At 37.2% G+C, this 22,258-nt stretch overlaps 1 protein-coding gene across 4 annotated transcripts in view; it reads right to left on the reverse strand.

The window, feature by feature from the left end:
• SPMAP2L (sperm microtubule associated protein 2 like) overlaps nucleotides 1-22,258 on the reverse strand; it is a 61,838-nt gene that overhangs the window by 18,597 nt on the left and 20,983 nt on the right. For 2 of the 4 annotated variants that reach the window (XM_058722477.1, XM_058722476.1), the window contains exons 4-5: nucleotides 15,051-15,179; nucleotides 12,677-12,814 (exon numbers count right to left, since the gene is read on the reverse strand). In XM_058722477.1, coding sequence (XP_058578460.1) covers nucleotides 12,677-12,814; nucleotides 15,051-15,179 — 267 coding nt within the window. The remainder of the gene's footprint in view (nucleotides 1-12,676; nucleotides 12,815-15,050; nucleotides 15,180-22,258) is intronic. The other 2 variants (XM_058722479.1, XM_058722478.1) reach the window with 1 other exon arrangement.

Below are 22,258 nucleotides of genomic sequence, written 5' to 3' on the forward strand. Positions count from 1 at the left end.
CAGCATGGTATTGGCATAAAAACAGACACATAGACCAATGGAATCGAATAGAAACCCCAGAACTAGACCCACAAACGTATGGCCAACTCATTTTTGACAAAGCAGGAAAGAACATCCAATGGAAAAAAGACAGTCTCTTTAACAAATGGTGCTGGGAGAACTGGACAGCAACATGCAGAAGGTTGAAACTAGACCACTTTCTCACACCATTCACAAAAATAAACTCAAAATGGATAAAGGACCTGAATGTGAGACAGGAAACCATCAAAACCTTAGAGGAGAAAGCAGGAAAAGACCTCTCTGACCTCAGCCGTAGCAATCTCTTACTCGGCACATCCCCAAAGGCAAGGGAATTAAAAGCAAAAGTGAATTACTGGGACCTTATGAAGATAAAAAGCTTCTGCACAGCAAAGGAAACAACCAACAAAACTAAAAGGCAACCAACGGAATGGGAAAAGATATTTGCAAATGACACATCGGACAAAGGGCTAGTATCCAAAATCTATAAAGAGCTCATCAAACTCCACACCCGAAAAACAAATAACCCAGTGAAGAAATGGGCAGAAAACATGAATAGACACTTCTCTAAAGAAGACATCCGGATGGCCAACAGGCACATGAAAAGATGTTCAACGTCGCTTCTCATCAGGGAAATACAAATCAAAACCACACTCAGATACCACCTCACGCCAGTCAGAGTGGCCAAAATGAAGAAATCAGGAGACTATAGATGCTGGAGAGGATGTGGAGAAATGGGAACCCTCTTGCACTGTTGGTGGGAATGCAAATTGGTGCAGCCGCTCTGGAAAGCAGTGTGGAGGTTCCTCAGAAAATTAAAAATAGACCTACCCTATGACCCAGCAATAGCACTGCTAGGAATTTATCCAAGGGATACAGGAGTACTGATGCATAGGGGCACTTGTACCCCAATGTTTATAGCAGCACTCTCAACAATAGCCAAATTATGGAAAGAGCCTAAATGTCCATCAACTGATGAATGGATAAAGAAATTGTGGTTTATATACACAATGGAATACTACGTGGCAATGAGAAAGAATGAAATATGGCCTTTTGTAGCAACGTGGATGGAACTGGAGAGTGTGATGCTAAGTGAAATAAGCCATACAGAGAAAGACAGATACCATATGGTTTCACTCTTATGTGGATCCTGAGAAACGTAACAGAAACCCATGGGGGAGGGGAAGGGAAAAAAAAAAAAAAAAGAGGTTAGAGTGGGAGAGAGCCAAAGCATAAGAGACTGTTAAAAACTGAGAACAAACTGAGGGTTGATGGGGGGTGGGAGGGAGGGCAGGGTGGGTGATGGGTATTGAGGAGGGCACCTTTTGGGATGAGCACTGGGTGTTGTATGGAAACCAATTTGACAGTAAATTTCATATATTAAAAAAAATAAATAAAAAAAAAATAAAAAAATAAAATAAAATAAAATAAAATTCAACTTAAAAAATATATCTAAAAGTAAATTAAAAAAAAAAAAAAATGAATGCACATGGAACATTCTCCAAAATAGATCACATACTGGATCACAAAACAACCCTTCATAAGTATAAAAGAATTGAGATCATACCATGAACACTTTCAGATCACAATGCTATGAAACTTGAAATCAACCACAGGAAAAAGTCTGGAAAACCTCCAAAAGCATGGAGGTTAAAGAGCATCCTACTAAAGAATGAATGGGTCAACCAGGCAATTAGAGAAGAAATTTAAAAATATATGGAAACAAGTGAAGATGAAAATACAACAATCCAAATGCTTTGGGATGCAGCGAATGCAGTCCTGAGAGGAAAATAAATTGCAATCCAGGTCTATCTCGAGAAACAAGAAAAATCCCAAATACAAAATCTAACAGCACACCTAAAGGAAATAGAATCAGAACAGCAAAGACACCCCAAACCCAGCAGAAGAAGAGAAATAATAAAGATCAGAGCAGAAATAAATAATATAGAATCTTAAAAAAACTGTAGAGCAGATCAATGAAACCAAGAGTTGTTTTTTGAAGAAATAAACAAAATTGATAAACCTCTAGCCAGGCTTCTCAAAAAGAAAAGGGAGATGACCCAAATAGATAAAATCATGAATGAAATTGGATTTATTACAACCATTCCCTCAGAAATACAAGCAATTATCAGGGAATACTATGAAAGATTATATGCCAACAAACTGGACAACCTGGAAGAAATGGACAAATTCCTAAGCACCCATACACTTTCAAAACTGTTTAGGAAGAAATAGAAACCTTGAACAGACCCATAACCAGCAAAGAAATTGAATCAGTTATCAAAAATCTCCCAACGAATAAGAGTCCAGGACCAGATGGCTTCCCTGGGGAATTCTACCAGACATGTAAAGCAGAGATAATACCTATTCTTCTCAAGCTGTTTTAAAAAATAGAAAGGGAAGGAAAACTTCCAGACTCATTCTATGAAGCCAGCATTACTTTGATTCCTAAACCAGACAGAGACCCTGCAAAAAAAGAGAACTACAGGCCAATATCCCTGATGAATATGGATGCAAAAATTCTCAACAAGATACTAGCAAATCGAATTCAACAGCATATAAAAAGAATTATTCACCATGATCAAGTGGGATTCATTCCTGGGCTGCAGGGCTGGTTCAACATTCACAAATCAATCAATGTGATACATCACATTAATAAAAGAAAAGAACCATATGATCCTGTCAATCGACACAGAAAAAGCATTTGGCAAAATACAGCATCCTTTCTTAATAAAAACCCTCGAGAAAGTCAGGATAGAAGGAACATACTTAAACATCATAAAAGCCATTTATGAAAAGCCCACAGCTAATATCATCCTCAATGGAGAAAAACTGAGAGCTTTCCCCCTGAGATTAGGAACACGACAGGTATGTCCACTCTCACCGCTGTTGTTTAACATAGTGTTGGAAGTTCTAGCATCAGCAATCAGACAACAAAAGGAAATCAAAGGCATCAAAATTGGCAAAGATGAAGTCAAGCTTTCACTTTTTGCAGATGACGTGATATTATACATGGAAAACCCGATAGACTCCACCAAAAGTCTGCTAGAACTGGAACATGAATTCAGCAAAGTTGCAGGATACAAAATCAATGTACAGAAATCAGTTGCATTCTTATACACTAACAATGAAGCAACAGAAAGACAAATAAAGAAACTGATCCCATTCACAATTGCACCAAGAAGCATAAAATACCTAGGAATAAATCTAACCAAAGATGTAAAAGATCTGTATGTTGAAAACTACAGAAAGCTTATGAAGGAAATTGAAGAAGATATAAAGAAATGGAAAAACATTCTGTGGTCACGGGTTGGAAGAATAAATATGTTTAAAATGTCAATACTACCCAAAGCTATCTACACATTCAATGCAATCCCAATCAAAATTGCACCAGCATTCTTCTCGAAGCTAGAACAAGCAATCCTAAAATTTGTATGGAACCACAAAAGACCCTGAATAGCCAAAGTAATTTTGAAGAAGACCAAAGCGGGAGGCATCACAATCCCAGACTTTGGCCTCTACTACAAAGCTGTCATCATCAAGACAGCATAGTATTGGCACAAAAACAGACACATAGACCAATGGAATAGAATAGAAACCCCAGAATTAGACCCAAAAAGTATGGCCAACTAATCTTTGACAAAGCAGGAAAGATCATCCAATGGAAAAAGACAGTCTCTTTAACAAATGGTGCTGGGAGAACTGGACAGCAACATGCAGAAGAATGAAACTAGACCACTTTCATACACCATTCACAAAAATAAACTCAAAATGGATAAAAGACCTGAATGTGAGACAGGAAACCATCAAAACACTAGAGGAGAAAGCAGGAAAAGACCTGACCTCAGCCGCAGCAATTTCTTAAACTTGACATATCCCCAGAGGCAAGGGAATTTAAAAGCAAAAATGAACTATTGGGACCTCATGAAGAGAAAAAGCTTCTGTACCGCAAAGGAAACAATCAACAAAACTAAAAGGCAACCAACAGAATGGGAAAAGATATTTGCAAATAACATATCGGACAAAGGGCTAGTATCCAAAATCTATAAAGAGCTCACCAAACTCCACACCCGAAAAACAAATAATCCAGTGAAGAAATGGGCAGAAAACATGAATAGACACTTCTCTAAAGAAGACATCCAGATGGTCAACAGGCACATGAAAAGATGCTCAACGTTGCTCCTCATCAGGGAAATACAAATCAAAACCACACTCGGATATCACCTCACGCCAGTCAGAGTGGCCAAAATGAACAAATCAGGAGACTATAGATGCTGGAGAGGATGTGGAGAAACGGGAAACCTCTTGCACTGTTGGTGGGAATAAAAACTGGTGCAGCCGCTCTGGAAAACAGTGTGGAGGTTCCTCAAAAAATTAAAAAATAGATCTACCCTATGACCCAGCAATAGCACTGCTAGGAATTTACCCAAGGGATACAGGAGTGCTGATGCATAGGGGCACTTGTACCCCAATGTTTATAGCAGCACTCTCAACAATAGCCAAATTATGGAAAGAGCCTAAATGTCCATCAACTGATGAATGGATAAAGAAATTGTGTTTATATACACAATGGAATACTATGTGGCAATGAGAAAGAATGAAATATGGCCTTTTGTAGCAACGTGGATGGAACTGGAGAGTGTGATGCTAAGTGAAATAAGTCATACAGAGAAAGACAGATGCCATATGTTTTCACTCCTATGTGGATCCTGAGAAACTTAACAGAAGACCATGGGGGAGGGGTAGAAAAAAAAAAAGGTTAGAGAGGGAGGGAGCCAAACCATATGAGACTCTTAAAAACTGAGAACAAACTGAGGGTTGATGGGGGGTTAGAGGGGAGGGGGGGGTGGGTGATGAGTATTGAGGAGGGCACCTGTTGGAATGAGCACTGGGTGTTGTATGGAAACCAATTTGACAATAAATATCATATTAAAACAAAAAATAGGGGTGCCTGGGTGGCTCAGTCGGTTAAGCGTCCAACTTCGGCTCAGGTCATGATCTCGCGGTTTGTGAGTTCAAGCCCTGTGTCGGGCTCTGTGCTGACAGCTCAGAGCCTGGAGCCTGCTTTGGATTCTGTGCCTCCCTCTGTCTCTGCCCCTCCCCTGCTCATGCTCTGTCTCTCTCTGCCTCAAAAATAAATAAAACATTTAAAAAAATAATAATAAAGATAAATCAATCAATAAATTAATTAATTAATTTAAAAAAATAAAAAACACTTTACTTCCTACCAAAACCTTATATTAAATCCCTGAGATAAAAATTCCAGTCACTATCAGGGGCCCCTCTGTGATGGCCAGTCTCTTCTGTAGTGCAGTTTGAAACTGCTGGGTTTAATACCCAGCAACTTGACCAGTTTTCATAGGCTGTTTCCCAAATATTTCTTTCCTAGTACAAAAACTTACCAACCAACAAAACTACAAACCTAATATGAAAACAGTTTTCCACAAATAAATATATGATTACCCTCTAGAGGTAGTCTGTTAGATTTCAAAATTGATATAAAATTAGCATACCATAGAAGTTACCTTTTTAAAATGTACAATTTAGTGGTGTCTAGCATATTCACAAAATTGTGTGACTACTGTCACTATCTAAATTCAGAATGTTTTGGGGCGCCTGGGTGGCTCAGTCGGTTAAGTGTCCAACTTCGGCTTAGGTCATGATCTCATGGTCTGTGGGTTCGAGCCCCGCGTCAGGCTCTGTGCTGACAGCTTAGAACCTGGAGCCTGCTTCTGATTCTGTGTCTCCCTCTCTCTCTGACCCTCCCCCCATTCATGCTCTGTCTCTCTCTGTCTCAAAAATAAATAAACGTTAAAAAAAATTTTTTTAATTCAGAATGTTTTCATCACTCCAAAGAGAAACCCCATACTGATTAACAGTTCCTCTCCATTACTTCATTTCCCTCCCCCACCCCCCAACCACTAATCTACTTTCTGTCTATGGATTTGCCTATTCTGGACATTTCAAATAAGTGGAATCATACAAATATGCAGCCTTTTGTATCTGGCTTCCTTCACTTGGCCTATTTTCAAGATTCATGTATCAGTATAACATTCCTTTTTATGGCTGAATAATATTCCGTTGTATGGATTTGTCACATTTTGTTTATCCATTCATCCATGGTGAACATTTGAGTTGTTTCCACTTTTTTTGCTTTTATGAAATGCTGCTATGAATATTCATGTACAAGTTTCTGTGTGAACATTTGCTTTCAATTCCCTTGGGGACATGCCTAGGAGTAGAATGCTGATCATATGATAACTTTATTTTTTTTTTACTGATTTTTTAAATGTTTATTTACTTATTCTGAGAGAGAGAGAGCATGCATGAGCAAGGGAGGGGCAGAGAAAGAGAGAGAGAATCCCAAGCAGGCTCCATGCTGTGAATGCAGAGCTCAATGTGTGGGGTTCAATCTCACAAACTCCGAGATCATGACATGAGCTGAAACCAAGAGCTGGGCACTTAAACAACTAAGCCACCCAGATGCCCCTGATAACTCTATTTTTTAACTTTTGAGGAACTAGAAAGTGGCTTTCCACATAAGCTGCACCATTTTACATTACCACCAGCAATGTATAAGGGTTTCAATTTCTCCATATCCTCACCAATACATATTATTTCCTATTAGTTATTATTATTGCCATTCTAGGTGTGAAGTGGTGTCTTTGTGGTTTAATGTGTATTTCCAAGATGATTAATGATATTTAGTATCTTTTCACGTGTTTCCTGTTCACCTGTATGTCTTCTTTAGAGAAATGTCTATTCAAATCCTTTGCTCCTTTTCTAAATTGTGTTGTCTTTTTTGCACTGTTCTAAATATTATATATATATATATATATATATATATATATATATATATATATTATCAGATATATGACTTGCAAATATTTTCTCCCAATTGGTGGGTTTACTTTTTACTTTCTTGATGATATCCTTTGATATACAAAAGCTCTCACTTTTGATGAAATCCAATTTATTATTTTTTGTCACATGTTTTTGTTGTCATAACTGAGAAACAATTGCCTAGGTCACAGATATTTATGTCTATTTTTTCTAAGAGTTTTATAGTTTTATCTCTTATATTTAGGTCTGTGATCCATTTTAAATTAATTTTTGTGTATGGTGTGAAGTAGGGGTTCAACTTCATATGGATATCCTGTTATCCCAGCATTATTTGTTTAAAAGACTATTCTTCCCCAATTAAATTGTCTTGGCATGCTTGTCAAAAATCAATTGATGAGTGGCACTTGGGTGGTTCAGTTGGTTGAGTGTCCAACTTCAGCTCAGGTCATGATCTCACAGTTCATGAGTTCAAGCCCTGCATAGGGCTCTCTTCTGTCAGCACAGAGCCTGCTTCAGATCCTCTGTCCCTCCCTCTCTCTCTGCCCCTCCCCCTCTCTCTGCCCCTCTCCCATTCGTTCTCTTTCACACACAAAATAAATAAATAAATAAACTTTAAAAAATCAATTGACCATAAATATAAGGGTTTATTTCTGGACTTTCAATTCTATTCTGTAGATCTATATGTCTATTGTTATGCCAGTAACACACTGTCTTGATTACTGTAGCTTTTAAATAAGTTTTCAAATAACTGTTATTTTTCAAGGTTTTTTTTGCTGTTGTTGTTTTGTTTTGTTTTGCTATTCTGGGTCCTTTGCTTTTCTCTATGAATTTTAGATTGCATTGTCAATTTCTATCAAAAAAGGCAGCTGGAATCTCAATAGGGATTACAATATGTTGATCAATTTGGAAAAATGTACCATCATGACAAAATTAAGACTTCCAATTCATGAACAGGAAATGTCTTTCCATGTATTTAAGTCTAATTTCTTTCAACAATTTGAACTTCTCTTGTTAAGTATTTTGTTATTTTATTATTTTTCACTGTAGTAAAATACATATAACATAAAATTTACCATCTTAACCATTCTTAAGTATATGCTACAGTAATGTTAAATGCATTAACATTGTTGTGCAACCAATCTTCAGAACTCTTTTCATCTTGTATAACTCTATACCAGTTAAACAACTAATTCCCCCCCCCCAGCTTAGTCCCTGCCAACCACCATCCTACTTTCTTTCTTTACAAATTTGACTACAGTTGGTACCACTTATAAGTGGAATCATACAGTGTCCTTTTGTGGATGACTTATTTCATTTAGCATAACGTCTTCAAGGTCCATTCGTATTGGAGCATGTATCAGAATTTCCTTCCTTTTTAAGGCTGAGTACTATTGCATTACATGTATTATTTTGTTCTGTTTGGTGCTACTACAAATAGAATTGTTTTCCTACTTTCATTTTCAGATTGGTTAATTGCTAATGGAAATACAATTGTTTTTGTATATTGCTCTTGGACTCTGTGCCTTCCTGAACTCATTTATTAGTTCCCATAGTTTTAATATGGATTCCTTAAGATTTTCTAATCATGTGAACTATGAGTAGAGAAAGTAGTTTTACTTTTTCCTTTCCAACCTGAATGCTTTTTACTTCTTTTTCTTGCCTAATGGCACCCTGACTAGAACCTCCAATATGATGTTCAACAGAAGTAGTGAGAGTTGACATCCTTGTCTTAGTCCTGATCTTAGGGGGAAAGCATTCAGTCTTTTACCATTAATTATTATGTTAGCAGTGGGTTTTTTTTTTTTACAGATGTTCTTTATCAGCTTGAGGAAGTCCCCTTCTATACCTAGTTTCTTAAGTATTTTTATAGTGTGATGAATTTTGTCAAATGATTTTTCTGAGTCTATTGAAATGATCATGTGGTTTTGGTTTTCTTATTCTGTTAATTTGATGTATTATATTGATTATAGTAAATTGAATCCAACATATTCTTGCATTCCTGGACAAATTCAACTTGGTCATGAGGGTTTGTTAATTTTATTTCATTTTTTTTTCTTTCTGTTCCTCAGATAATCTCAATTAACCTATCTAAGTTTGCTGGCTCTTTCTTCTGACTATTCAAGTCTGCTGTTGAGCCCCTCTAGTTAATTGCTAAAATACATGTCCCAAAGTTCAAGCTCATGTAATACATTTATTGGCGAGCCTGGTGTGTCTTCATTAAACACTTGCTTTTTTTCCTCCTCACACAATTCTAACAAGCTTAGTTATCTGTTTCTAATGCATAGAATCAAAAAAAAGAGGCTAGTCAAAATTATGCAAGCAGGGGTTCCTGCGTGTCTCAGTAGGTTAAGCATCCAACTCTTGACTTTGGCTCAGGTCAAGATCCCAGGGTCATGGGATCAAGTGCTGCATCAGGCTCTATGCTGAGTGTGGAGTCTACTTAAGATTCTCTCCCTCAGTATTACTTGGCAGTCAAAAAGAATGAAATCTTGCCATTTGCAACTACATGGATGGAACTGGAGGGTATTATGCTAAATGAAATCAGTCAGTCAGGGAAAGACAAAAATCATATGACTTCACTCATATGAGGACTTTAAAAGATAAAACAGATGAACATAAGGGAAAGGAAACAAAAAAAATATAAAAACAGGGAGGGGGACAAAACAGAAGAGACTCATAAATATGGAGAACAAACCGGGGGTAACTGAGGGGTTGTGGGGGGGGATGGGCTAAATGGGTAAGGGGCACTAAGGAATCTACTCCTGAATTGTTGCACTATATGCTAACTAATTGGGATGCAAATTTAACAAAATAAAAAAAAACTAAAAAAAAAAAAAGATTCTCTCCCTCTCTCTCTCTCTCCCTCCCCCCTCTGCCCCTCTGCCCCTCTGCCCCTCTCCCCTGCTCATGCACACTCTCTCTCTCAAATTAAAAAAAAAATTATGGAAGCAGCCAAGTGTCCATCAATGGATGTGAGATATCCATGAATGAAGATGTGAGATATATATATATATACACACACACATATATACACACACACAATGGAATATTATTTGGCCATTAAAAAGAATGAAACCTTGTTATTTGCAACAACATGGATCCAGAGAGTATAATGCTAAGTGAAATAAGCCAAAGAAAGACAAATACCATATGATTTCACTCATATATAGAATTTAAGAGACAAAACAAACAAACAGTAAAGGAAAAAAGAAAGAGAGAGAGAGAGATAAGCCAAAAACAAAAAAATACAAAACAAAACAAAAAAACAGGCTTTTAACTATACAGAATAAACAGATGGTTACCAGTAGGGAGGTAGGTGGGTGGGTGAAATAGGTGATGGGGATTAAGAGTACATTTATTATGATGAGCACTGAGTAATGCATAAAACTATTGAATCACTATATTATACACCTGAAAATAATATAACACTGTATGTTAACTACACTGGAATTAAAATTAAATTAAATTTTTAAAAAGAGGCTAGTTAGAGACTATTCCCCTGTTAAAAAAAGAAATGACAGGAAAACTATAAGAAACAAATATCTAATAATCTAAAAGCAAGAAGTCAGACCACTTAGCCTAATAAAAAACTGTACTTCATATTTAAACAGTTTCTGGGAGGTTTTCAGTATTGAAGTACATACTTGATGTTCATAATAAAGATCTCAAGCCAATGAACAAAGGTTATATGTATGTTTAGTAGCAGAGACGTCTGCTTAGGAAAGTAGGGAAACAAACTTTTAAAAATAAAGCAAGTTTTAGCATTCAAGGGGGTTTCACTTATATGAAACATCAAATTCAGGTCTCTCAAAAAGTGGTGAAATATTAAAGTATTCCTCTGGATTATAAATATAGATATAGAAAAAATAAAAGTAAAAATAAATAAGTAAATATAGATATATAACTACAAATTATATATCTATTTTAACTAAATCTGCAGATTTTGTTGCACAAACTGATAAATAAGGAAATGAAATTTTGTAGGAGGAACTGGGCTTCTTTTGCTGGATTCTATGATGGAAAAAGACTCAAGTTACCCAGTTCAATCTCTCCCTGAAATGCAGGAATCTTCTAAAATTCATGTAAAGTCATCATTCCAGCTTATGCTTGAAGACTTTCAGGGATTGTGGGAACGATGGCAGTTGATTTTTCCAGGTAAACATTTCCATTACTGGCTAGCTAGTCAGAAAGATTTTCCTACACTTAGCTGACACCTCCTGCTCTGTAAATTCCTTGTTCTACATCTAGTTTTAGGATCAACACAGAGTAATTTTACTTCTACCTCCTTTTCCTCATTCAGATGCTGACCCTTTAAATATTTGAACACAGCTATCACTGCTTCCTTGGTCTCTTCTCTAAGCTACCCATGTCATTTCTCTTAACTATTTTTTAGGTAACATATTTCCAGAAGCCTCAAAATATCATGCAGCTCCTTCTGCATAGATTCAAGTTTAATATCATTTTTTTTTAATTTTTAAAAATGTTTTTATTTATTTTTGGGGTTTTTTTGTGTTTTTTTAAATATGAAATTTATTGTCAAATTGGTTTCCATACAACACCCAGTGCTCATACCAACAGGTGCCCTCCTCAATACCCATCACCCACCCACCCCTCCCTCTCACCCCCCATAAACCCTCAGTTTGTTCTCAGTTTTTAGGAGTCTCTTATGTTTTGGCTACCTCCCTCTCTAACCATTTTTTTTCCTTCCCCTCCCCCATGGTCTTCTGTTAAGTTTCTTAGGATCCACACAGGAGTGAAAACATATGGAATCTGTCCTTCTCTGTATGACATTTCACTTAGCATAAGTATCATTTTCTTAAAGAATAACATCCATAAGTGGAAACATCCACCTACTATGTCTTGACTAAAGTAGTATAGGGTAGGACCATCACCTCCCTGTAACTACACTGTATATATTCCATTAATGCAACTTAGCATTTTTCCAAGAACCATATCACAATCTTAGCTGCCATATGGAAGTATCACCTAAGCTGTCTTTTACTTAATTTTTTTAAGTTTATTTTATTTATTTTGAGGGGGAGGGGCAGAGAGAGGGAGAGAGAGAATCCTAAGCAGGATCCACGCAAAGCCCGATATGCGGGGCTCAATCTCATGAACCGTGAGATCATGACTTGAGCAGAGATCAAGATGCTTAACTGACTGAACCACCCAGGTGCTCAAAAATTGTCTTTTAAAGACAAGGAGAGGGGCAACTGGGTGGCTCATTTGGTTGAGCATCTGACTTCGGCCCAGGTCATGATCTCGCAGTTTGTGGGTTTGAGCCCCACATTGAGCTCTATGCTGACAGCTCAGAGCCTGGAGCTTGCTTCAGATTCTGTGTCTCCCTCTCTCTCTGCCCCTTCCTTACTTGCGCTCTGTCTGTCTCTGTCTCTCTCTCTCTCTGTCTCTCAAAACAAAACAAAAACAAAAACATTAAAATAATTTTTAAAGACAAGCAGAAATTCATCATTCAAAGCAAAAGGAGCAACATTTGAAAAGTCACAGAGGCATAAGAGAAACATCAAATTCTACAAAATGCAAAAATTTGTAATTTTTCATTTGCATATTTCCTTTTAACTGACTAATGATGCTAAGTTCAGTGCATAGTTTAACTTCACAATTTGAGTCCAATGTAATTACTAATGATAACCTTCTGATTACTTACAATTGCTGCAAATATGTGATCTTTTTACCCTGATTCTTTGAACATAAGTGGACTTCTAGTTCATAAAACCACATACACTAAAATAGATAAAATATTGTGAGATTTAACCAAATTAGGTTCGAATTTATAGAGATTGTCAAGGTACTTTACCTATTTAATAGATATTCTTTCTTGAATCTGTTGGGCAGTGCCAGCTTCTGGATCCTTTTGGACGGCTGGCTAAACAGTGCAGCAGAAGGGATCTCCCAGATTATAGACTCTCTACCACAGCTGTAGTAATATTGAGCCCTGAAAGTTGTAGAAGAGAAAAGAACTGAGTGAAGTGAATATGAATTAGACTTATCATAGTAATTTTTAACACTAACCTCCAGCTCTAGGCCTAGGAGCAAGTATGATAGTTTACCCCTTTACTGCTGAGCCATTTTCCACATAGGAAGAAATCAGAAATAGTTGCAGCCATCAAGTTTCAGCTGGCTTCTAATATCTCATTCCAAAACAGATTAATTTTCTGTAATAAATAAATTGCATCTTCTAAATTCTTTTTTTTAATGTTTGTTATTTATTTTAGAGAAAGAGATAGAGTATGAGGGAGAGAGGGGCAGAGAGAGAGGGAGACACAGAATCCAAAGCAGGCTCCAGGCTCCGAGCTGTCATCACAGAGCCTGATGAGGGGCTTAAACCCACGAACTGTGAGATCATGACCTGAGTGAAAGTTGGACACCCAGGCATCCCAAATTGCATCTTCTAAATAGACCAAAAATAGACTAGTGAGAGGAGGAAATTTACTACTTTTAAAACCAAATACTTTCTTAGTCTCTTATAGACAATCACTAGAGATTGGACAGATAGTAAGTGAAAGGAAAATAAAAGAATATATGAACAACTTTATGCCAACACATTTTAAAACTGAAAGATACACATTACCAATGCTCATTCAGAAAGATATAATCTTAATAGCCCTTGTCAAGAGTTTAACTAAGCCCCTCCATGGTACTCCTGCCTCAGCACCCATTTTGTTTGGCCAAGCAGCCTCTAGGGACCTTAAAATGATACAGGCCCCTCTCACAAGCACATGCCCTAGATAACAGTCCACAGAGGCATAAGTAAATATACATTCCTGATAGGACTTCAGCAACAGTCTTCGTCACCTGACCCTCAATGCCTTCCTTTTATGCATCCTTCAGATATGACTCCCAAGGAGCCTACCAACACCCTGCTCTTTTGGTTTGAATTGATGAATCTGGCCTTTGCCTGGGAAACCCAAAGCACTCCACCTGCAGGTTCTAATAAGACATGTGCCCCAGGTCCTGCCTCTCTCTGCCCTCTGTCCTAACCTGCCCATGTGACTCCTCGAGGCATGCTGGGTACTTCTTCTAGGATCTGTGAGTAGTAAGCTTCTTTATTTCAAATTCTGTTATGATCTGTTGTTGAACTGTGACCCCATGCTCCACTTAACAAGTGTTAATTTGACAAATTTATAACAGCCCTATAACTATTACGTGAATTGAATTTATAATTAAAAACCATCCTACTCAAAAACTCCAGACCCAGATGATTTCACTGTGGATTCTATGAAATACATAAACAAGAAATGCCAATTTTATATATTTTCCAATTGATTCTATGAAGACAGCATTACCAAAAATGAGTAAAGACATTACAAGAAACAACATTACCACAAAGACACTGCAAGAAAAATACAGAATAATCCCCCTCATAAACATAGATGCAAAAATTCTGAAGTTTTATTGGAAGACAGACATGTTCAGTTTATATAAAATCTGTGGCTGCTTCCTACTACAGTAGTGGAGTTGGGTAGTTGAAACAGAGACTTTATGGTCAAATTTACTATCTGTCCCCTTCCAGAAAAAGTTTGCTGACTTTTGACTAAAGTTGTATATCAAAAAGAGAAAAGTGGACACATCAATTATCTTGGAAACCAAACTTCGGGTAAATAATGGTATCTTCAACTTTTTCTTGTTACTTTAACCTCCCTCACTACTTGAGTCCATGCCTTCCCCTGCTCCAGAGTCTTCCCTCAAAGAGCCAACCAACAGGAAGCCTAGTCATTCAACAAATACGCATTAAAAACAAACTGGCAATGGGTATCAAAAGCCTTAACAATATTCTAACCTTCACATGTAGTAATTAATTAATGGTAATCAAGCCCACGGGTGGTATACAAAATCCACGAAAAGTTGCATGTATAAATAGTTCATGTACAACAATGTTATATATGGTACATACCCTGGTGTAATACTACCACTTTATTAAAAACTCAAAATCCTGGCAATCTAAAACATTATACAGTATAATACAAGTTTATAATGGCTAATATTAATCTTGCTCTGGAAAAGTTTTACTGTAGAATCAGATTAGGAAATACATAGAATCCTTAATCCTCAATAATTTTCTACTATAGTTTGGACAATTTATCGCTTTCAGATAAAACGGCTAGATTCTGTGTCATTTTCCCTATGGACTCCTGCTAATGTAACCTGATAGCACACAAACACTAACTAACCTGTTAGGTACATATCGGTGGGAGACTTCCTTGGGATGGGCAAGGTCCTCAAGTCTTTTGGTCAACTGAGCCTTCAAAGCAAACTGGGAAACAGGGCGAATAGGATCTTGATTCCCCCAAAACAGTTTTCTATTAAAAAGCAGAAAATCAAATGGTAAGGAATTCACTACTAATGGATATCTTAGAAATGGCTCTTGGTGGCTTCTATACTGATGTTGCTTCACTTCCAGAACTATCTTGATTACAGAATGCAACAGTTTCCAGGCATCACAAACAGATCAACTATTTATGGTAGTTAAAATAAGATTGTTTTACCTCCTGTCCTAAAACGTGGTGACCAAAAATTAGAAAGAGTTCTGTTTCTGCCATCGTATAATTAACACTGTAATTTATAATCAGGTCAACATAAAATGGGCATGCCATCTATCTCCATTGAGCTTCCATTGTGGGTGAAGCCCTGTACCAGGAAGTCAGAAAACAAAATAGTATCAGGGTAATATTAATAGCTTCCATTTCTGAAATACTGTGGGCCAGGCAGTGAGCTAAGTGTTTAGTGACATTAGATTTTTTAGTCTGTAAAATAGGCATGATTACTGTGCAGAGGGGGAAAAGAAAAGGAGAATCGGTGTGGAATTCACCTGAAAGGCTTAAGGAAGAAAGTGAAAGGCACAGATTGCCAGAAATGAGGCATGTTCCATGTTGGGGTAACCATGAGAAATGGGAATAATCAAATGTTGATCAAAGCATGTTTAGACAGTATTGGTCAAGACAACGTTTGGACAGAAGCAGAAAGTCATGTTGGGAAATAATTAAGTAGCGTTGCTGCAGTGGGTGGGGCAGGCAGAAGGAGACCCTAAAAGCCCACCAAGGAGTCAGAAGAAGGTGCCTCAGTAACCTAACTTTGCACATAACTAAAATTGCCAATTAATTGAGCTTATCTATTTAGAAGGCCCTGTTTTTGGGTGCCTCAGTCAGTTAAGCATCCTACTCTTGATTTCAGCTCAGGTCATGATCTCATGGTTCGTGGGTTCGAGCCCCGTATTGGGCTCTGCACTGTGTCAGCATGATGCCTGCTTGGAATTCTCTTTCCCTCGCTCTCTGCCCCTCCCCCACTCATGCACACGTGCATACATGCACATGCTTGTGCTCTCTTTCTCAAAATAAGTAAAAACTTAAAAAAACATAAGGCTCTGTTTTTAACTTTGTCAATACTTTTGTACACAATATTTATTTCTCTACTTTGTAAGCATTAGCCAGAGTCACCATTAGAAATATTAATCAATGAATTAATATCCCCATCCCCTACATTCTGTGGATTCCATTTCCTAAATATGGCTTAAATGTATCCATTTCTCCTTATCCTCGTGGCTGCTTTCCTTGTCCAGATCCCATCATCCCCACTCCTTTGTCCACACTCCTGCAAGAGTGGTCTTCTAAACTCCAATTTGATCAAGTCACCTCCTTGTTGAAGACTCTAAAGGTCTCCACTGACTTTACAGTGGAGTCCCAGCTCCTTACTGTGGCTTACAAGGTCTTCCATAGTTTTGACAAAGAGTGCCTGCCTCTCCAGCCTGTATGTTCATCCAAAGGAGGGAACATGACTTAATCTTTTGGAGCTATCCCACTAGGATAGTTTAGTGCTGTATATGACAGGTGTTCCATCATAGTTTGATGAATGAAAGAATGGTGAAAACTGGGGACTCACTTGATGGTAATGTGAAACAGGGTGGAGAGGAGAGAATGACTGCAGGGAGAAGAGGCTACAGCAGAAGTTGGGGCCTCAGGTGATGAGGGCCACAGTGGGAGTGACATTGGGGAAGACAGTAACTATGCTTCCAAAAGAGAAGATTTGGTGGATAGAGGTAAGAGCACCATGGAATGGGAGAGGAAGATTGCAAGAGAAGTTGCATCAAATATTATAAGAAAGTGTTAAATACAACTTAGACATCAAGAATGGAAACTGAAGAAAAACAAAAACAAAAACAAAAACAAAAGACAATAGGACTTGGCCAGGAGGGTATCAGTGGTAATAGAAAAAGTGAGGAGCATCTTAGGGGTAAATACCAAAGCTCTGGTGAGAAAGGCTAAGGGAGTCGGGGATTAGGAAGCAAAGGTGACATATATAAGTTGACCCTTGAACAATGAGGGGTTAGGGGCACAACCCCCATGCAGCTGAAAAATCTGCATACAACTTTTGACTTTCCAAACAACTTAACTACTAATAGCCCACCGTTGACCAGAAACCTTACTGATAACATGCATAGTCAATGAACACATACTTTGCATATGTATTATATGTTGCATTCTTACAATAAAGTAAGCTAGAGAGAAGAAAATGTTATTAAGAAAATCATATGGAGGGGCGCTGGGTGGCTCAGTCAGTTAAACATCCGACTTCAGCTTGGGTCATGATCTCGTGGTTGGTGAGTTCGAGCCCCACATAGGGCTCTGTGCTGACAGCTCAGAGCCTGGGGCCTACTTCGGGTTCTGTGTCTCCCTCTCTCTCTGCCCCTCCCCTGCCTCTCTCAAAAATAAATAAACATTAAAAATTTTTTAAAAAGGAAAATGATAAGGAAGAGAAAATATTTTACAGTAATTTTATAGTATGTATCAAAAAAAATCTGGGTACCAGTTCAAACCTGTGTCGTTCAATGTTAATGTGTGTATATTGGTTTTGTATTCACTGTTTCAAATTCAAAGCAAAAGGTATTTTAGACACAGCAATTAAACCAGGCTCATAATATATGGTCCTCATGATGCCTCCCAGGAATGGAAACCTTATGAAATCATTATCTGCTTGAAACCTTGGCCATTAAAAACTAGAAAACACATAGTATGAACTAAAAGCATTGAGAATTATGTAAAAGGCAGGAGATCTGGTTCAAAGTAAGCTGGAAGAGAAGGATCAGTGGGAAAAGATAGAGCAGAGACTGTACAGTGGAGAAAAACGTGGACACAATGTTTATCAGAAGGTAGGGAGAATAACCAAATGTCAAAGTAACATATTATACAGATGACTCTTCACTCTACTCTGACAGCATTTAAAAATCACTTATGTTTAGCTGTTACATAGCTAATAAAACCAAGGAAATAAGTGTTTAATCTTCTATGGTCTATGATGAGGACTTGACCCCAGAGCATAGAATTCTTATCCATATCATACCTGTTTGATGGATCTATGAAATATAACAAAAATCTGGCACAATTACAGAATTCCCTAGAATTCTAGAATAAGGGACCTAGAATGGGTTCTGGAGAATTCTGTGTTCAGTCATCCTTTTCTGAACAGCTAAATCTCTAGTCTTACCTATTTCCAGAGTCAGAAAACACAAAACAGCTTTCATTGGTCTATTTCCAGAGTATAATTGTTCTGAAATTCTTATAATTTCTCCTATTATAACAAATATTTATTTAGCTTTCATCCGTATAAACTGCTTTATGTACTTGAAGATTTATGAGTTGGTCTCTAATCTTTCTTTGTCAGTCTGGTCAACCACAAATTCTTTAAATGTATCCTCAAAGGTTCCACTTTTCTTTTAATAATTTTCTTCCTTGGCTTTTGAGGCCCTCTCTGTCCTGATTCATTTCCCCCCCCCCTTTCTTTCTCTCTCTCTCTCTCTCTCTCCCCCCCCCTCCCAGTTTTATTGGGAAATAATTGGCATACATCAATGTATAAGATTAAGGTATACAGCATGTACTGTGAAATGATTACCACAATAGGTTCAGCTAACATCTGTCTTCTAATTCTCTAGCCTACTCCTTCTCACTTTCCTTAGGCAGTATCTCTTTGGCAATTTAAACAATGGCATGTTGGGGCGCCTGGATGGCTCAGTCGGTTAAGCGTCCGACTTCAGCTCAGGTCATGGTCTCGCAGTTCGTGAGTTCAAGCCCCACGTCGGGCTCTGTGCTGACAGCTCAGAGCCTGGAGCCTGTTTCAGATTCTGTGTCTCCCTCTCTCTGACCCTCCCCCCGTTCATGCTCTGTCTCTCTCTGTCTCCAAAATAAATAAACGTTAAAAAAAATTTTTTTAATAAAAAATAAAAAATAAACAATGGCATGTGCCCCAGGGTTCCCTCTTCCTCAATATTAAAAAAAAAATACATCACTAAATACTGATGTTTCCAAAATAGTATCTCCAAGAATTATCAAGTATTCTCCTGAGTGTTAAATCTACACTTCCAAATACTTACTGAATGTCTCAAAAGCATCCCACATGACTAAGTCTACCTTCCTCCCAAACCTGCCCCCGTCTTGTGTTTCCTTTTGCAGTTGTAATAGCATTTTCCACCTTGTTTCTAAAAGCAGAAACCTAAAGGGGCACCTGGGTGGCTCAGTCGATTAAGTGACTGACTCTTGGTTGCAGCTCAGATCACGATCTCAGGATTCCTGAGCTTGAGCCCCATGTCAGGCTATGTGCTGACAGTGTGGAGCCTGCTTGAGATTCTCTCTCTCTCTCTCTCTCTCTCTCTCTCTCTCTCTCTCTCTCTCTCTCTCTCTGTCTCTGCTTCTCCCCAGCTTGCATGCACACACATACTCTCTCTCTCAAAATAAATAAAAATTAAAAATATTAAAAATAAAAACAGAAACCTAGAAATCATATTTGACTCCTCCTCTCCCTCAGGTTCTTCATTTGTCACTAAGTCCTGCCCATCTTTATCTTGACTTTAACCTTTCTTGTAACCTTAAAAGCCACTCTCTTAGGACAAGCCTTCATTATTTGTCTCCTACATTTTGTAATAGACTCAAATAAATTTTCCTGGCTCTAATTCTCCATGCCATCAAAGGGACCACATCTTTCTAAAACAGCCATTGTGATATAATGTAAGTAAATGGATTTTGTGGGCTATGAACATAGATTCAAATCCCAGTTTGGGTACCCCCAAGCTGGGTTACTTAGCTTTTCTAAGCTCAATTGTCTAATTAAATCACTCCTTCAAATTTTTTTAATGCAAAAGGAGCAGGTTGGAGAGAAGTGTTCTAAGATTACTAACAGTTCTAGCAATATTCATTAACACATCTCTTATCAGTGCATGCCTCTCATCAATGTATATGAGTATGTACCCGTCCATGAAAAAGAGAGTATTTAAGCATGTTATATTCTTAATGTTTAAAAACAAGCCTTTTAAAAATGAAAATTTTAGATTATAGCAAAGTTGCAGGATACAACATTAATACACAAATTCTACTGATTTCTTATACACCAACAATGAAAAATTGGAATTTAAAATTTAAAACATAACACTATTTACATTAGCAGCAGAAAAAAAATGAAATACATAGGTATAAATCCAACAATACATGTATAAGATTCATATAAAGAAAACTATAAAACACTGGTGAAAGAAATCAAAGAAGAACTAAATAAATGGAGAGTCCATGTTCGTGGGTGGAAAGACTCAATATTATCAAGATGTCAGTTCTTTCCAACCTGGTTATCAGATCCAGTGCAATCCCAACCAAAATCCCAATGAGTTACTTTGTAGATATTCACAAACTGATTCCAAAGTTTATGTGGAAAGATAAAAGATCCAGAATAGCCAACACAATATTGAAAAAGAAGAACTAAATCAGAGGACTGCTACTACCTGACTTCAGTAGTAGTAATCAGTAGTAATCAGCCACAGTAATCAGACAATCATATTGGTGAAAGAATAGACAAATAGATCAATGCAAAAAGAGAGATCCCAGAAATAGATCCACACAAATACAGTCAGCTAACCTTTGACAAAAGATTGAAGGTTATACAATAGACAAAAGACAGTCTTTTCAGCAAATGGTGCTAAAAAAATGGACATCCACATACAAAAAAAAATCTAGAAACATACCTTACACCTATCACAAAAATTAACTTGAAATGTATCTTAGATATAAATGTAAATGCAAAACTGTAAAATTCTAGAAGGTAACATAAGAGAAAATCTAGGTCATCTTAGATTTAGCAATGCATTTTAAAATACAAGCAAAACATGATCCATGAGAGAAAAAATTGATAATCTGGACTTCATTAAAGTTAAAAACTTTTGCTTTACAAAAGACACTGATAAGAGAATGAAAAGACGAGCCACAGACTAGGAGAAAATATTTGCAAGGCACATATCTGATGTCCTAATCTATTCAGGTTACTATACCAATACCATAGATAGGGTGGCTTATAAACAACAGAAGTCTATTCCTCACAATTCTGGGGGTTTGAAAATCCAAGATCAAAGCATCAGCAGATTTGGTGCCTGGTGAAGACATGCTCTCTGGTTTATAGCCAGGCATGTTGTTGCTGTGTTCCCACATTGCTGAAGGGGTAAGGAGTTCTTTGAAGTCTCTTTTATAAGGACATTAATCCCATTCATGCATATGCCATCCTCATGATTTAATCACCTTCAGAAGGCCTTACCTCCTAATACCATCACATTGGGGATTAGGTTTCAATATATGAATTTTATGAATTCAATATATGAATTATTCATATGAATATATGAATTCAATATATGAATATATAGCATCTGATAAAGGATTGGTATTGAAAATATACAAAGAACTGTTACATTTCAACAATAAGAAAACAAATAACCCAATTAAAAAGTGGGCAAAAGAGCTCAACACACACTTCATCAAAGAAGATACACAGATGGCAAATAAGCATGTGAAATATGCTCAGCATCATGTCATTAGAGAGTTACAAATTAAAACAATGAGAAAGATACCACTACACACATTTAGAATGGCTAAAATACAAAACACCAAATGCCTGGTAAGGATGTGGAACAACAGGAAGTATTATTCATTGATGGTGGGATTGGCAGAAACTTTAGAAGATGTTTGGCAATTTCTTACAAATCTAAACATATTCTTACCATATGATCCAGAAATTGCATTCCTAGGTGTTTACCCAAACGAGTTAAAAACTTTTATCTACATGAAAACCTGCATATCAATGTTTAGAGCATCTTTATTCATAATTGCGAAAAATTGGACAGAAATAACACATCCTTCAATAGATGAATGGATAATCAAATAAGTGCTAAAAAGAAATGAGTTATTAAGCAATGAAAAGACATGGAGGAATCTTAAATGCACATTAAGTGAAAGAAGTCAATCTGGAAAGGTTATGTACCATATCATTTTAACTATGCCATTCTGGAAAAGGCAAAACTATACACACAGTAAAAAAAAAAAAAAATCAGTGGTTTCCAGGATTTTGGAAAGGGGGCACA

The sequence above is a fragment of the Neofelis nebulosa genome, chromosome 3 (assembly GCF_028018385.1).
Source record: "Neofelis nebulosa isolate mNeoNeb1 chromosome 3, mNeoNeb1.pri, whole genome shotgun sequence".
Taxonomy (NCBI): Eukaryota; Metazoa; Chordata; class Mammalia; order Carnivora; family Felidae; genus Neofelis; species Neofelis nebulosa.